Below are 18,492 nucleotides of genomic sequence, written 5' to 3' on the forward strand. Positions count from 1 at the left end.
ATTACTAATGATGTTCTATAAATTATTTTTTAAATTTTTTCAAAAAGATTCGAATTAGCTAGTTTTTCTCTTTTTTATTCGGTTGAATTTTGAATTTTAAAGAGTCGTAATTGAAGATAAACAATGTTTCAAAATTAAATTTTCATTTTTTTCCCTTTTTTCTCCTCTTTTAAACCGTTCAATTAAGTGTTTTATTCATGATTTATTCTCTACAAAAAACCTTCCGTAAAAGGATGAGTCGCCCGCTGGCCTGTTCTAAAAATAGCTCAAATAGCAGCACTTACCAGTGAGCTGCCTCTATTTTTTAAATTGTATTTATTTACTAGCAAGCTCGTCTCGCTTTACTCGACATTTTTAATTCTAAGAGAGACAAAACTCAAATAGAATTTGAAAATCCAAGAAAATATTTTAAAGACTTGGTCTTCACTTGTTTAAATAAATTCATTTATTTTTTTACTTTGCTTCTTATAACTTTCAGAAAGACAATTTTAGAGAAAAAATACAACCTAAAAAAAGATTTTAGGATTTTTAAACACATATACCTTTTTACCTTTTAAATTCCTTCCTCTTCTTTCCTGACAATTTAAATCAATGTTCAAGTACATTTTATTTTTTTTATTGTAAAGAATAATAAATAAATTGTTATTTAATTCTTCATTTTAGCTTCTGTTTTTTCTCATTATGATTAAAATTCAAACAAAATTATTCTGGCAAATCTAGAAAATCTGTAAAATCATATTTAAATCTTATTTCAAAGTCTTGAATTTATTTTAAAATATTTGTTCTGGAAAATCTGGAAGAAATAATGATTTGTCTTTGTTAGAAATATAGCTTGGTCCAATTTGTTATATATTCTAACAAAGTGCAGATTGGATTTGAACCTATTTAAAACATGTCATCAAAATTCTAAAATTAATTTTAATCAGGAAAAATTACTAATGATGTTCCATAAATTCTTTTTTTAATTTTTTCAAAAAGATTCAAATTAGCTACTTTTTCCCTTCTTTTTTTTGGTTGAATTTTGAATTTTAAAGAGTCGAAATTGAAGATAAACTCTGTTTCAAAAATTAATTTTTATTTTTTTCCTGTTTTCTCCTCTTTTACCGTTCAATTAAGTGTTAAAACCTTCCGTAAAAGGAAAAAAAAAATTACGACGGAATGACGGACAGAAATACCCATTTTTATATATATATATATTTATTAAAGGTAAATTGAGCAAATTGGCTATTTCTGGCAATTTATTTAAGTGTGTATCAAACTGGTAGCCCTTGGCATTAATCAGTACCCAAGAAGTAGCTCTTGCTTTCCAAAAGGTTGCTGACCCCTGGTCTACAGACTCCTTACTCGCAATTAGAACTCCCCTAAATCAGGATCCTGGTATTTCACCAAAGTACACCTGCAGTGTACACAAAGCACTTTCTTTTATTTTGCTTTAAAAAAACAAAAACGCTACACTTTTGTTGTGTGTTGCACTTCTGTCTGCATGTTCTCTGTCACCCTGTTTGAAAAATGACATTAATCTTTTCTTTCTTTTTTGTTTTCTCCTTTCTTCTTCCTCCACTTTGTACGTGCTCTTGTGAAATAATCTGCTATTCCACCTGCATGCTGGGACTCTGACCTCTTCATGTTTCCATCTTTGCAGCGGTCCAGCTAACATGTGGGAATGGTTGGTTTGTTAGTAGACCACAGCAGTTTTAGGAAAGCTTTTTCTTGGTGCACGTTTTCCCTCTCCCATGCATGATTGACATATGAAGTGTGGCTGGTACATCATCACAGATTTGCCTGGCTTCTTCTTTCATTCACGTTCTGCTGTCCTTGCTACGTTCTGCATGTACCATAAAGTATCTGTCACTGCTGCACATTAAAACTGTGATTTCACTCTTTTTTTTTTCTACCATCACTGTTGTGTTTCTTGCTGCCTTTCTTACCTTTTTGCATGTTTTTCTCTTCCGCAACAGTCAATAAAAGTGACTTTAATACCACATCTGGTGCCCCCGCGCCCTTGTTTTGTATTGCCGCTTCCTCACCTGAATGACCGGAGGGTGTAGCCGACAAGTCTTTCTGGTAATCTGCGGATTTGTGGTTCCCAAGACTTTTCACTCCTTTTGACTACAGTGTGTTTAATTATAGGAAATCCCCAAACAAAATTGAGCCATTTGTCTCACAACATACTGGGAGTGCATGTAAGTACATACCCTATTTCCTTGAATGGCCACCGGGGCGCTAATTAATTTAAAACCTCTTCTCACTCCGGCGTTTACCAAAGGCATGCGGTAAATTTAGGCCTGCTCTTACAAATTTGAATGTGATGTAAGGATACCATCATGAAAAGCACATTTAATAAAAAAAACGTTATTATGGTCTTACCTTTACTTATAAATGAAGTCCATGCACAGCTCCTTCTGATCAAAAGCAGCGATAACTTGTTTATAGAAGTCTTCCTTATCTTTCTTCAGTTTTAAAAGTCTCTCTGTCTCGATGGAGATCTTCCTTTATTACCTCCTGCTTCGATTGAAAGTCCAGTTTAGAAAACTGTTTTGTTTTAGATATGTAATCCTCCATGTTAAAAGTGCAAGCGAGAGGAAAAAATAAACGATTGCTGCTTGTTGTCACTTCTTCTGCAGCCGAGTAGTCGCAAGAAGGATCACTAGCGCCCTCTACCACCAGGAGGCGGGAGTCATTTAATGACTCATATTTGACACACGCAGCTACGGTATATTAATAAAACATAGCTGCTTACTGTTCTTTTTAGCATATTCAATAGCTTGGACCTTAAATCCTACTGAATAGCTCTTAATATTCTTCCCTTTATGCGATTTCAAATTATTGAAATCAGCCTCCTCCATTTTGAAAATGATGACAGGTGAAGTGTCACTCGTGACGTGACGAGTTTGACCCGGGGGAAATTCTAGGCATATGCTAATTATTTGGCGAAAGGAGTTTGACCCGGCGGAAATTCTAGACCTGCGCTAACAAAAATAATATTTTGCAAAATGAGTTTGACCGGGCAGTAATTCTAGACAGGTGCATACTATATACCCGGCGGAAATTCAAGGAAATACGGTTACCCAAAACCAGTGAAGGTGGCATGTTGTGTAATTCGTAAATAAAAACAGAATAAAATAAATGACAAATCCTTTTCAACGTATATGCAATTGAATAGACTGCAAAGTATACTTACATACAAACACAAATATATGCTTATTGTTTGAACTGAGAAACTTAATTTTTTTTCCAAATAATCATTAACTTAGAATTTAATGGCAGCAACACATTGCCAAAAAGTTGTCACAGGGGCATTTTTACCACTGTGTTACATGGCCTTTCCTTTTAACAACACTCAGTAAACGTTTGGGAACTGAGGACACACATTATTTGAAGCTTTTCAGGTGGAATTATTTCCCGTTCTTGATGTACAGCTTAAGTTGTTCAACAGTCTCCGTTGTGGTATTTCAGGCTCCAAATTGCGCCACTTATTTTCAATGGGAGACAGGTCTGGACTACAGGCAGGCCAGTCTAGTACCCGCACTCTTTTACTACGAAGCCACGCTGTTGTAACACGTGGTTTCGGCATTGTCTCTCTGAAATAAGCAGGGGCGTCCATGATAACGTTGCTTGGATGGCAACATATGTTGCTGCAAAACCTGTATGTACCTTTCAGCATTAATGGTGCCTTCACAGATGTGTAAGTTACCCATGCCTTGGGCACTAATGCACCCCCCCACGTTTGAACTTTGCATCTATAACAATCCAAATGGTTCTTTTCCTCTTTGTTCCGGAAGACAAGACGTCCACAGTTTCCAAAAACAATTTGAAATGTAAATGTAAGACCACAGAACACTTTTCCACTTTGCATCATTCAACCTTAGATGATCTCGGGCCCAGAAAAGGGACAAGTGGTAGGAAATGGATGGACAACTTAAAAAATATTGTGTTGGGTGTCAGTATATAGTGTAGCTGTCCCTAATGTTGTGTCCTGTGAGTAAAGACTAAAACATCATTGTGTCCTGTGAGTAAAGACTAAAACATCATTGTACATTGCTGGCTAATGATTGCATGACTTTTACAGTAATTTACTGGGAAATATTTCACAGCAATTTACTATAACCGCAGAACTGGGAATTTGCAGGTAATTGCAATACGGTTACAGAAAATTATGTAACTTAACCCTTGTGTAATGTTCATATTGTTGTTACTCAGCCAGCGTTTGTGGGTCTGATGGACCCGTTGCATTTTGTGGCTTTTAATGCCTCACAATCAAACACTTTTATGTTAAAATGCTGAACAGATGTTTACCTGTTCAGTATTTTAACACTTTGATGTTAAAATACTGAACAGATGTTTACCTTATCCCAATAAACATCTGTTCAGTATTTTAACATGTGTTAAAGGCGACAGGTGACTAGATAACAAGGCACTTGTTATCTAGTCACCTGTTGCCTTTATTAAAAGCATTTTAACAATTGTATGTTAAAATACTGAACAGATGTTTACCTTATCCCAATAAACATCTGTTCAGTATTTTAACATAAAAGTGCTTGATTGTGAGGCATTAAATGCCACAAAATGCAACGGGTGGATAGATGGCCCAGGTGGGCCTTATCTAATCACCTGTCGCCTTTACTAGCAGCATTTTAACACTTTTATGGTAAAATACTGAACAGATGTTTATTGGGATAAGGTAAACATCTTTTCAGTATTTTAACATTAAAGTGTTTGATTGTGAGGCATTAAATGCCACAAAATGCAACGGGTGGGTAGATGGCCCAGGTGGGCCTGGTTATCTAATCACTTGTTGCCTTTACTAGCAGCATTTTAACACTTTTATGTTAAAATACTGAACAGATGTTTATTGGGATAAGGTCAACATCTTTTCAGTATTTTAACATAAAAGTTTTTGATTGTGAGACATTAAAAGCCAGAAAATGCAACGGGTCCATCAGACCCACAAACGCTGGCCGAGTAACAACAATATGAACATTACACAAGGGTTAATAAAAAATGAAGACGGGTCCCACGCAACCGAACACCACACAAGGGTTAAATTTGATAATTTAATCAATGTACCAGCATGCAGCCACTTATTGTACAAAAGTGTGCAAATTAGTGTACAGTTCCCCTTAATTGGGTTTCAGTTTGCAATCATTTCATTACAATCATAGTTCTAGTGTGAAATAACAGTAAATTTATGTGAATCCTAATTTTTAAAGTCATTAGTTGTAGTGTTAGTCATTTTTGATGAGAGTATTTTACTGTAAATGCTGTGAAATCCTTTTTTTGCAGTGCAGGCTGCACAAAGACTGCCAATGTTGTCTGGACTGGGACGGTACGGCCACGGTCTGTAGAGTGGCCGTGCCAGCAACTTGAGGGTTCCAGGTTCGATCCCCACTTCTGCCATCCTCGTCTCTGCCGTTGTGTCCTTGGGCAAGACACTTTACCCACCTGCTCCCAGTGCCACCCACACTGGTTTAAATGTCACTTAGACATGGGTTTCACTATGTAAAAGCACTTTGAGTCACTAGAGAAAAGCGCTATATAAATATAATTCACCTCGGAGTGAGTCACTGCTGATGTTTCGTCACTTTGGCGAGGAAAACTCAGGTACACTCGGAGTGTAACTTTCTGTGAGCCGTATTGAAGTACAAACCCCGTTTCCATATGAGTTGGGAAATTGTGTTAGATGTAAATATAAACAGAATACAATGATTTGCAAATAATCATTAACTTTAGAATTTGATGCCAGCGACACGTGACAAAGAAGTTGGGAAAGGTGGCAATAAATACTGATAAAGTTGAGGAATGCTCATCAAACACTTATTTGGAACATCCCACAGGTGTGCAGGCTAATTGGGAACAGGTGGGTGCCATGATTGGCTGTAAAAACGACTTCCAAAAAATGCTCAGTCTTTCACAAAAAAAGGATGGGGCGAGGTACACCCCTTTGTCCACAACTGTGTGAGCAAATAGTCAAACAGTTTAAGAACAACCTTTCTCAAAGTGACATTGCAAGAAATTTAGGGATTTCAACATCTACGCTCCATAATATCATCAAAAGGTTCAGAAAATCTGGAGAAATAACTCCACGTAAGCGGCATGGCCGGAAACCAACATTGAATGACCGTGACCTTCTGCACTGTATCAAAAACCGACATCAATCTCTGAAGGATATCACCACATGAGCTCAGGAACACTTCAGAAAACTACAGTCACTAAATACAGTTGGTTGCTACATCTGTAAGTGCAAGTTAAAGCTCTACTATGCAAAGCGAAAGCCATTTATCAACAACATCCAGAAACGCCCCCGGCTACTCTGCCCCGAGATCATCTAAGATGGACTGATGCAAAGTGGAAAAGTGTTCTGTGGTCTGACGAGTCCACATTTCAAATTATAATTTGGTAACTATGTACGTGGTGTCCTCCAGAACAAAGAGGAAAATAACCATCCGGATTGTTATAGGCGCAAAGTGTAAAAGCCAGCATGTGTGATGGTATGGGGGTGCATTAGTGCCCAAAGCATGGGTAACTTACACATCTGTGAAGGCACCATTAATGCTGAAGGGTACATACAGGTTTTGGAATAACATATGCTGCCATCTAAGTGCCCCTGCTTATTTCAGCAAGACAATGCCAAGCCACATTCAGCACGTGTTACAACAGCGTGGCTTCGTAAAAAAAAAGATTGCGGGTACTTTCCTGGCCCGCCTGCAGTCCAGACCTGTCTCCCATCAAAAATGTGTGGCGCATTATGAAGCGTAAAATACAAAAACAAGACCCCGGACTGTTGAAGGACTGAAGCTCTACATAAAACAAGAATGGGAAAGAATTCCACTTTCAAAGCTTCAACAATTAGTTTCCTCAGTTCCCAAACGTTTATTAAGTGTTGTTAAAAGAAAAGGTGATGTAACACAGTGGTGAACATGCCCTTTCCCAACTACTTTGGCACATGTTGCAGCCATGAAATTGTAAGTTAATTATTATTTGGAAAAAAAAACTAAAGTTTATCATTTTGAACCTCAAATATGTTGTCTTTGTAGCATATTCAACTGAATATGGCTTGAAAAGGATTTGCAAATCATTGTATTCTGTTTATATTTACATCTAACACAATTTCCCAACTCATATGGAAACGGGGTTTGTAGGATTTCATTAAGGAAGTGAGCAACAAATCCTTTTTGGCCCGTATTGTCATTCTTGCTGAGTTTTCACGGGTGTGTCTCTCTTAACAGGTGCGCTGACGAACAGTCCCTACCTGTCCACGTCTCCCGCACACTCCAACGGGCCGCTTAACGGCCAGATGTCCTTGGAGGTGGGAAGTCACAGTCCTGACGTCCGCCAGCCGTCCCCGCTCACCAGCCCTCTCCTCAACGACGCCTGCAGCATCCGCACTGACGATGAAGACGAGGTTCGGAGGAAGGTGGGTGCTTTGGATGCCGTTTTAGCCCCTGTCAATTCTACCTGTCGTAAAAACTCTATATCACGTGTCAAACTCGGACATTGAGGTGCTGATTCTCATCCTTCATCTTTAAATGCCATGTGTGAAAATCGTTTTTGTTAAAATAATTATGTGTTATCACAAAAGTTTCAGTTTTCGGAAACTTCCGGCGAGCAGGCAGAGGCTGTCTTTGTTGTAACAAGCCAAAGGCTTGTAAAATTGCATAAGACGAGACGGGAGGGGTTATCTATTTTTATCCAAGACCTGCCCAAGCTCGATCCAGGACCAGTCCAAGCCCGAGGCATCTTTTTCTTTTGCATTAATGTGACCAAAAAACAATGACTGTTTACATACGGGACGGCGTGGCGCAGTGGGAGAGTGGCCGTGCGCCACCCGAGGGTCCCTGGTTCAAATCCCACCTAGTACCAACCTCGTCACGTCCGTTATGTCCTGAGCAAGACACTTCACCCTTGCTCCTGATGGGTGCTGGTTGGCGCCTTGTATGGCAGCTCCCTCCAGTGTGTGAACGTGTGTGTGAATGTGGAAGTAGTGTCAAAGCGCTTTGAGTACCTTGAAGGTAGAAAAGCGCTATACAAGTACAACCCATTTACCCCCCCCCCCCCCCCCCCCCCACTCCCTTAGAAACAACCGTTGTTATGTAAACAGGGAAAGTCCAAATAAAAAGAGGTGGCGTACTATCTTTCGCCAGAGCGTGCTGGAGACTTTACAAGAGTACAGCCCAGACGTTTCTCCCCAAATTGAGCCAAATTTAATTCCGTCTCCGTTTAATTCCTTGCTTCTTGTCTCGTTAAATCGATGTCATCAGGGTTTGAACTTGACAATTTCTAGGCATTAAAACTGCATGCAAGCTGGCTTGTTAGCACGAATATCCAACATTGTAACAATATTTCAAGTCAGAAAAAATGGAAATCCATCATAGGTCTCCTTTTAAATAGAAGCGTAATATTAGCCTGAATTGATTTGAAGGAAATGTTCTTTGACTCTTTGATGACCTACTGAAAATCAGGAAGTGATTACATGAGTATATTAGACTCTGGTTTATATGTTGCTCAAAAGTCAGCTGAGGTAAGCTCCTGCTTACCCACGACCCTGAAGAGGATACGCTGTGAGATGGGTAGGTTGTGAGTTCAAACCCCGGCTGAGTCATACCAAAGACTATAAAAATGGGAGCCATTACCTCCCTGCTTGGCACTAAGCATCAAGGGTTGGAATTGGGGGGTTAAATCAGCAAAAATGACTCCCGGGCGCGGCCACCGCTGCTGCTCATTGCTCCCCTCACCTCCCAGGTCGTGAACAAGGGGATGGGTCAAATGCAGAGAATAATTTCGCCACACCGAGTGTGTGTGTGACAATCATTGCGACTTTAACTTAACTTGAACTGTCGAAAATGTTACTGTATGAACTATAAAATAATACCTTGTGAGTATTTCCATTCATTTAGTGCACACTCCATCCTCCGTTTGCGTATTCTCCGCTGAGCATGCTCTGTTTTTCATGCTTTTCCAGAGGTTTCCCACGGACAGAGCCTACTTTATCGCCAAGGAGCTGCTGACCACGGAGAGGACGTACGTGAAAGACCTGGAGGTGGTGACGGTGGTAAGTGGAGGCCGAGTGCCAACGCCTCGCTTTTCTCCTCTCGACGGCCTTTTGGGGGAGAACTTATGGATATTTTGATGTGTCAGTGTTCTCGTTAAGTGAGATAGAAGTGGATTTACAAAACATTTGCCTGCTTATCACTCACTTTGAATACGAACCCTGTTTCCATATGAGTTGGGAAATTGTGTTAGATGTAAATATAAACGGTTTTAGCATGGCCTTCCCAAAGTCCGGACTTAAATGTGTGGACAAGGCTGAAGAAACAAGTCCATGTCAGAAAACCAACACATTTTGCTGAACTGCACCAAATTTGTCAAGAAAGTACTGGAAACTCAAGACAGCCATGACATTATGTACTTTACAAGTGTATGTAAACTTTTGACTAAGACTGTAAATATTATCTTAACAACAACATAACTGCAAATTGTTAGTTGCTTTTCTGGGACTACTTTTGTGTGTGCAGCGAGACAGCAGCCAAATTATTTCTTGGGTCGACGAGCAATTTTTGTTCAATATAGATAGTAACTGTCAAAAATATAGGGTGCATTGGATTATAAGGCGGGTTGAAGGAGGCATATTATTATCATTATTATTTCAATGTATAAACCCCATTTCCATATGAGTTGGGAAATTGTGTTAGATGTAAATATAAACAGAATACAATGATTTGCAAATCCTTTTCAAGCCATATTCAGTTGAATATGCTACAAAGACAACATATTTGATGTTCAAACTCATAAACTTTATTTTTATTTTGTAAATAATAATTAACTTTGAATTTCATGGCTGCAACACGTGCCAAAGTAGTTGGGAAAGGGCATGTTCACCACTGTGTTACATCACCTTTTCTTTTAACAACACTCAATAAACGTTTGGGAACTGAGGAAACTAATTGTTGAAGCTTTGAAAGTGGAATTCTTTCCCATTCTTGTTTTATGTAGAGCTTCAGTCCTTCAACAGTCCGGGGTCTCCGCTGTCCTATTTTACGCTTCATAATCCGCCACACATTTTCCATGGGAGACAGGTCTGGACTGCAGGCGGGCTGTCACGCCAAATTTCTTCCCTCCTACAAAAACCTTCCCCCCCCATTTACTTCCAGGGTCATGATTAATACAGACATTTTGTCAACGCTATATTATAAAAAAACTGACGTTTTGTTAATGCTATATTATGACAAAAATTAAAAAAACACAAGCTATGGGATGACGCATTTACTTCCGGGGTCACGTTTCCTCTTATGTCATCACATAGCTTGTGTTTGTAAATAGTTTTTAAAAAATTTTTATAATATAGCGTTAACAAAGCGTCTGTATTTTTTATAATATAGCGTTGTATTTTTATAATATAGCGTTAACAAAACGTCTGTATTAATCATGACCCTGGAAGTAAATGGGGGGGGAAGGTTTTTGTAGGGAGAAGAAATTTGGCGTGACAGGGCCAAGAAAGTACCTGCACTCATTTACTACGAAACCACGCTGTTGTAACACGTGGCTTGGCATTGTCTTGCTGAAATAAGCAGGGGCGTCCATGATAACGTTGCTTGGATGGCAACATATGTTGCTCCAAAACCTGTATGGACCATTCAGCATTAATGGTGCCTTCACAGATGTGTAAGTTACCCATGCCTTGGGCACTAATGCGCCCCCATACCATCACAGATGCTGGCTTTTGAACTTTGTGCCTATAACAATCTGGATGGTTATGTTCCGCTTTGTTCCGGAGGACACCACATACATAGTTTCCAAATATAATTCGAAATGTGGACCCGTCAGACCACAGAACACTTTTCCCACTTTGCATCAGTCCATCTTAGATGAGCTCGGGCCCAGCCAAGCCGTCAGCGTTCCTGGGTGTTGTTGATAAATGACTTTTGCTTTGCATAGTAAAGCTTTAACTTGCACTTACAGATGTAGCGATAAACTGTATTTAGTGACAGTGGTTTTTTGAAGTGGTCCTGAGCCCAAGTGGTGATATCCTTTTAGAGATTGATGTCGGGTTTTGATACAGTGCCGTCTGAGGGATAGAAGGTCACGGTCATTCAATGTTGGTTTCCGGCCATGCCGCTTATGTGGAGTGATTTCTCCAGATTCTCTGAACCTTTTGATGATATTATGGAGCGTAGATGTTGAAATCCCTAAATTTCTTGCAATTGCACTTTGAGAAAGGTTGTTCTTAAACTGTTTGACTATTTGCTCACACAGTTGTGGACAAAGGGGTGTACCTCGCCCCATCCTTTCTTGTGAAAGACTGCATTTTTTGGGAAGCTGTTTTTATACCCAATCATGGCACCCACCTGTTCCCAATTATCCTGCACACCTGTGGGATGTTCCAAATAAGTGTTTGATGAGCATTTCTCAACTTTATCAGTATTTATTGCCACCTTTCCCAACTTCTTTGTCACGTGTTGCTGGCATCAAATTCTAATGTTAATGATTATTTGCAGAAAAAAAAAGGGCCCAGCGAAGCCAGCGGCATTCCTGGGTGTTGTTGATAAATGGCTTTCGCTTTGCTAGCAGAGTTTTAACTTGCACTTACAGATGTAGCGACCAACTGTAGTTACTGACAGTGGTTTTATGAAGTGTTCCTGAGCCCATGTGGTGATATCGTTTACACACTGATGTCTGTTTTTGATGCAGTGCCGCCTGAGGGTTCAAGGGTCCATAATATCATCGTTTACGTGCAGTGATTTCTCCAGATTCTCTGAACCTTTTGATGATTTTACGGACCGTAGATGGTAAAATCCCTAAATTCCCTGCAATAGCTCGTTGAGAAATGTTGTTCTAAAACTGTTCGACAATTTGCTTACAAAGTGGTGACCCTCGCCCCATCGTTGTTTGTGAATTACTTAGCATTTCATGGAAGCTGTTTTTATAGCCAATCATGGCACCCACCTGTTCCCAATTAGCCTGCACACCTGTGGCATGTTCCAAATAAGTGTTTGATGAGCATTTCCCAACTTCTTTGTCACATGTTGCTGGCATCAAATTCTAAAATTAATGATTATTTGCACACACAAAAAACATTTATCAGTTTGAACATCAAATATGTTGTCTTTGTAGCATATTCAACTGAATATGGCTTGAAAAGGATTTGCAAATCATTGTATTCTGTTTATATTTACATCTAACACAATTTCCCAACTCATATGGAAACAGGGTTTGTAGATTGTGCAAGTGTACCTAATAGTGTGGCTTGTAAATATCCTACATGTTTTCAATCAATCAATCAATGTTTATTTATATAGCCCCATATCACAAATGTCTCAAAGGACTGCACAAATCATTACGACTACAACATCCTCGGAAGAACCCACAAAAGGGCAAGGAAAACTCACACCCAGTGGGCAGGGAGAATTCACATCCAGTGGGACGCCAGTGACAATGCTGACTATGAGAAACCTTGGAGAGGACCTCAGATGTGGGCAACCCCCCCCCTCTAGGGGACCGAAAGCAATGGATGTGGAGCGGGTCTAACATGATACTGTGAAAGTTCAATCCATAGTGGCTCCAACACAGCCGCGAGAGTTCAGTTCAAAGCGGATCCAAGACAGCAGCGAGAGTCCCGTCCACAGGAAACCATCTCAAGCGGAGGCGGATCAGCAGCGTAGAGATGTCCCCAACCGATACACAGGCGAGCGGTCCATCCTGGGTCCCGACGAGCGGTCCATCCTGGGTCTCGACTCTGGACAGCCAGTACTTCATCCATGGTCATCGGACCGGACCCCCTCCACAAGGGAGGGGGGGACATAGGAGAAAAAAGAAAGGAAGCGGCAGATCAACTGGTCTAAAAAGGTCTATTTAAAGGCTAGAGTTTTAAGGTGAGACTTAAATGCTTCTACTGAGGTAGCATCTCGAACTGTTACCGGGAGGGCATTCCAGAGTACTGGAGCCCGAACGGAAAACGCTCTATAGCCCGCAGACTTTTTTTGGGCTCTAAGAATCACTAATAAGCCGGAGTCTTTTGAAGGCAGATTTCTTGCCGGGACATATGGTACAATACAATCGGCAAGATAGGATGGAGTTAGACCGTGTAGTATTTTATACGTAAGTAGTAAAACCTTAAAGTCACATCTTAAGTGCACAGGAAGCCAGTGCAGGTGAGCCAGTATAGGTATATATGTATGTATATATGTATATAAAGGTATATACAGTATAGGTATATATGTATGTATATATGTATATAAAGGTATATACAGTATAGGTATATATGTATGTATATATGTATATAAAGGTATATACAGTATAGGTATATATGTATGTATATATGTATATAAAGGTATATAAAGTATAGGTATATATGAATGTATATATGTATATAAAGGTATATACAGTATAGGTATATATGTATGTATATATGTATATAAAGGTATATACAGTATAGGTATATATATATGTATGTATATATGTATATAAAGGTATACACAGTATAGGTATATATATGTATGTATATATGTATATAAAGGTATATACAGTATAGGTATATATGTATGTATGTATATATGTATATAAAGGTATATACAGTATAGGTATATATGTATGTATATATGTATATAAAGGTATATACAGTATAGGTATATATGTATGTATATATGTATATAAAGGTATATACAGTATAGGTATATATGTATGTATGTATATAAAGGTATATACAGTATAGGTATATATGTATGTATATATGTATATAAAGGTATGTACAGTATAGGTATATATATGTATATAAAGGTATATACAGTATAGGTATATATGTATGTATATATGTATATAAAGGTATATACAGTATAGGTATATATATATGTATGTATATATGTATATAAAGGTATATACAGTATAGGTATATATGTATGTATATAAAGGTATGTACAGTATAGGTATATATATATGTATATAAAGGTATATACAGTATAGGTATATATGTATGTATATATGTATATAAAGGTATATACAGTATATGTATATATGTATATAAAGGTATATATGTATATACAGTATAGGTATATATGTATGTATATATGTATATAAAGGTATATACAGTACAGGCGTAATGTGATCAAACTTTCTTGTTCTTGTCAAAAGTCTAGCAGCCGCATTTTGTACCAACTGTAATCACTTCTTTGTAGCATGCATCATTTCTCTCTTCCCTGGCACTTTTAGCATCCTGTTTTGTCCGGCAAAGACTCTTCCTTACCTCATAAATATTTGGGTCGGCTCAGGTCCCGTCTATGTGCACCATCTCTTTCAAATCCATCTCATTCCTTTTCTGCACACTTCTTCTCATCCAAACGACCGGTGGCCTCCTCTCCTTTTAATGATGACCTTCTGGCACATAAAAAGCAGCATCCTGACATCATGAAGCACCAGATAAGCCAGCGTGCTCATCGTTATCGTCAACGGTTCCATTCCGATGGCCAGAAAGTGTAGAGATGGCTTTTAAAATGTCCGCTTTCCCAAATGTGGATTTTTTAATTAAATTTTTTTGGTATTTCAGTTCTTCCAGACTGCCGTGGGTGAGGATGAGGCCACTCCGGACTCTCTCAAGAACACCATTTTCTCCACTTTTGAGCCGCTGCACAGGTTCCACGTTGGTTTTCTCAGGGAAGTGGAGCAGAGGCTGGCTTTGTGGTGAGGACACACACACACACACACACACACACACACACACACACACACACACACACACTCTTGTATTTCTTACCTTCTTGAGACCTCCAAAAAATCTTAAGCAGTGGTCCCCAACCTTTTTGTAGCAGCGGACCAGTCAACGCATGATAATTTGTCCCGCGGGCGGACAAAACCAGTGAAGTTGGCACGTTGTGTAAATCCATCCATCCATCCATCTTCTTCCACTTATCCAAGGTCGGGTCGCGGGGGCAGCAGCCTAAGCAGAGAAGCCCAGATTTCCCTCCCCCCAGCCACTAGAAAAATAGAATAGAATAGAATGAACTTTATTGTCATTATATTTGCATATAACAAGATTAAAGACTCCAACTTAAGGTGAAGTAGTGGGAACAAATATGGGGTGAAATAAATGACATAAGAGGTAATAAAGGAAAAACTAACAATTGAAATAAACAGACTACTATCCAATAAAAATAATAAGCAATTCTGTACAATATACAAAACACTATAGAAATACAAAATACTGTTCAATATAAATAACAATTAATAAGTAATAAATAACAATCAGTGTCGGACGTATTGCACAGTAGGGTATTAGGGCATGATATTGTATAGCGGTGAATTATTATTATTATTACAAGTTAGAGTTCAACATGGTGACAGCTTTGGGAAAGAAGCTGTCTCTGAGCCTGTTTGTTCTGGCTCTGATGCACCTGTAGCGCCTGCCTGATGGTAGCAAGTCGAACAGGTGGAAGCCAGGGTGTGTGCTGTCCTTGGTTATGTTTTTTGCTCTGTTGAGGCAACGGGAGTTGTGTAAGTCCTTCAGGGAGGGCAGGGATCCATGTTCTCTTGACTGCGCTCTGACCCATAGTATCAATCAATCAATCAATGTTTATTTATATAGCCCCAAATCACAAATGTCTCAAAGGACTGCACAAATCATTACGACTACAACATCCTCGGAAGAACCCACAAAAGGGCAAGGAAAACTCACACCCAGTGGGCAGGGAGAATTCACATCCAGTGGGACGCCAGTGACAATGCTGACTATGAGAAACCTTGGAGAGGACCTCAGATGTGGGCAACCCCCCCCCCCTCTAGGGGACCGAAAGCAATGGATGTGGAGCGGGTCTAACATGATACTGTGAAAGTTCAATCCATAGTGGCTCCAACACAGCCGCGAGAGTTCAGTTCAAAGCGGATCCAAGACAGCAGCGAGAGTCCCGTCCACAGGAAACCATCCCAAGCGGAGGCGGATCAGCAGCTTAGAGATGTCCCCAACCGATACACAGGCGAGCGGTCCATCCTGGGTCTCGACTCTGGACAGCCAGTACTTCATCCATGGTCATCGGACCGGACCCCCTCCCTACATAGGAGAAAAAAGAAAAGAAGCGGCAGATCAACTGGTCTAAAAAGGAGGTCTATTTAAAGGCTAGAGTATACAGATGAGTTTTAAGGTGAGACTTAAATGCTTCTACTGAGGTGGCATCTCGAACTGTTACCGGGGGGGCATTCCAGAGTACTGGAGCCCGAACGGAAAGTAAAGCTTCACCTCCAGGAATTTTAAACAAGGAATCACCGTGTGTTTGTGTGGCTAAAGGCTAAAGCTTCCCAACTCCATCTTTCTACGGTTACTTCTCCAATATTAATGGAACAAATGGCAAAAGATTCAGCAACACAGATGTCCAGAATACTGTGGAATTATGAGATTAAAGCAGACAACTTTTAGCTGTGTGTGTGTGCAGCGCTCATACTTCCTAAAAACCCGTGACGTCTTGCGTACACGTCATTATTACACGACGTTTCGAAGAGGAAACTCCCGGGAATTTAGTAAACTAAAGCGGCCGTATTGGCATGTGTTGCAATGTTAATATTTCATCATTGATATATAAACTATCAGACTGTGTGGTCGCTAGTAGTGGCTTTCAGTAGGACTTTAAATATCTTGTCTTTGCAGTCTCTTCAATTGAATATAAGTTGAAAATAATTTGCAAATCATTGTGTTCTCTTTTTATTTACCATTTACACAACGTGACAACTTCACTGCTCACTATTTGGTTAGGAAAGTGAACATAATACAGAGTAGATGTTCTACAGAAGGTACCAAAGCCATTGTTGTCCCAAAAGCTGACAACACAACTACCAAGACAATTGTCTTGCCAACATTGTTTTGGTAGCATCATGGTCTGGGGGCTACACGAGTGCTGCCGTCACTGAGGAACTGCGGTTTATCGAGAAAAGAGGTTCCCGGTAAACTGTGCTGCTCGGGTGAATTCCATTGCCCGTGAGGATCAAGGCAGTGTTGGATAACGATGATGGTTTGATTGATTGATTGATTGATACTTTTATTAGTAGATTGCACAGTACAGTACATATTCCGTACAATTGACCACTAAATGGTAACACCCCAATAAGTTTTTCAACTTGTTTAAGTCGTTAATCAATTCATGGTACAAATATATACTATCAACATAATACAGTCATCACACAAGTTAATCATCATAGTATATACATTGAAATATTGACATTATTTACAATCCAGGGGGTGGGATGAGGATCTTTGGTTGATATCAGAACTTCAGTCATCAACAATTGCATCAACAGAGAAATGGACATTGAAACAGTGTAGGTCTTATTTAGTAGGATATGTACAGCCAGCAGAGAACATAGTGAGTTCACATAGCATAAGAACAAGTATATACATTAGAAGTACATTTGAGTTGTTTATAATCCGGGGAGATGGGATGTGAATGGAGGAGGGTATTAGTAAAGTGTTGAAGTTGCCTGGAGGTGTTGTTTTAGAGCGGTTTTGAAGGAATATAGAGATGCACTTACTTTTATACCTGTTGGGAGTGTATTCCACATTGATGTGGCATAGAAAGAGAATGAGTTAAGACCTTTGTTAGATCGGAATCTGGGTTTAACGTGGTTTGTGGAGCTCCCCCTGGTGTTGTGGTTATGGTGGTCATTTACGTTAAGGAAGTAGTTTGACATGTACTTCGGTATCAAGGAGGTGTAGCGGATTTTATAGACTAGGCTCAGTGCAAGTTGTTTTACTCTGTCCTCCACCCTGAGCCAGCCCACTTTGGAGAAGTGGGTTGGAGTAAGGTGTGATCTGGGGTGGAGGTTTAAAAGTAACCGGACTAGCTTGTTCTGGGATGTTTGGAGTCTAGATTTGAGGGTTTTGGAGGTGCTGGGGTACCAGGAGGTGATTGATTAAAACTTGTATTAGTAGATTGCACAGTACAGTACATATTCCGTACAATTGACCACTAAATGGTAACACCCCAATAAGTTTTTCAACTTGTTTAAGTCGGGGTCCACGTTAATCAATTCATGTTAACCTAAGAAATTCCCACTAGATCAGGGGTCCACATTACGTGGACGGCGGAGGGTGTGTCAGTCCATCATCAGCCAGGCATTAAAATAATACACCTAAAAATGAGCGATCATCAATCTTCACCAAGACGTCATTTTCGTCACTTGAAGTGAAGTGAAGTGAATTATATTTATATAGCGCTTTTCTCTATTGACTCAAAGCGCTTTACATAGTGAAACCCAATATCTAAGTTACATTTAAAGCAGTGTGGGTGGCACTGGGAGCAGGTGGGTAAAGTGTCTTGCCCAAGGACACAACGGCAGTGACTAGGATGGCGGAAGCGGGAATCGAACCTGCAACCCTCAAGTTGCTGGCACTTGATTCATGTTACCTGAGGGTCTTGTGAGATGACGCTGGCTGCTGCCAGGTCGTTATTAAAACCTCTAAAGCAGGGGTCACCAACCTTTTTGAAACCAAGAGCTACTTCTTGGGTACTAATTAATGCCAAG

The 18,492-nt window shown here is 39.7% G+C and overlaps 1 protein-coding gene across 5 annotated transcripts in view; it reads left to right on the forward strand.

Annotated features, from left to right (window-relative positions):
* LOC133538478 (FERM, ARHGEF and pleckstrin domain-containing protein 1-like) overlaps positions 1–18,492 on the forward strand; it is a 200,803-nt gene that overhangs the window by 151,998 nt on the left and 30,313 nt on the right. For all 5 annotated transcript variants that reach the window (XM_061880134.1, XM_061880135.1, XM_061880136.1 and 2 more), the window contains 3 exons: positions 7,227–7,414; positions 8,960–9,049; positions 14,534–14,667. In XM_061880134.1, coding sequence (XP_061736118.1) covers positions 7,227–7,414; positions 8,960–9,049; positions 14,534–14,667 — 412 coding nt within the window. The remainder of the gene's footprint in view (positions 1–7,226; positions 7,415–8,959; positions 9,050–14,533; positions 14,668–18,492) is intronic.

Source organism: Nerophis ophidion, linkage group LG19 (genome assembly GCF_033978795.1).
Source record: "Nerophis ophidion isolate RoL-2023_Sa linkage group LG19, RoL_Noph_v1.0, whole genome shotgun sequence".
In the NCBI taxonomy this organism is placed as follows: domain Eukaryota; kingdom Metazoa; phylum Chordata; class Actinopteri; order Syngnathiformes; family Syngnathidae; genus Nerophis; species Nerophis ophidion.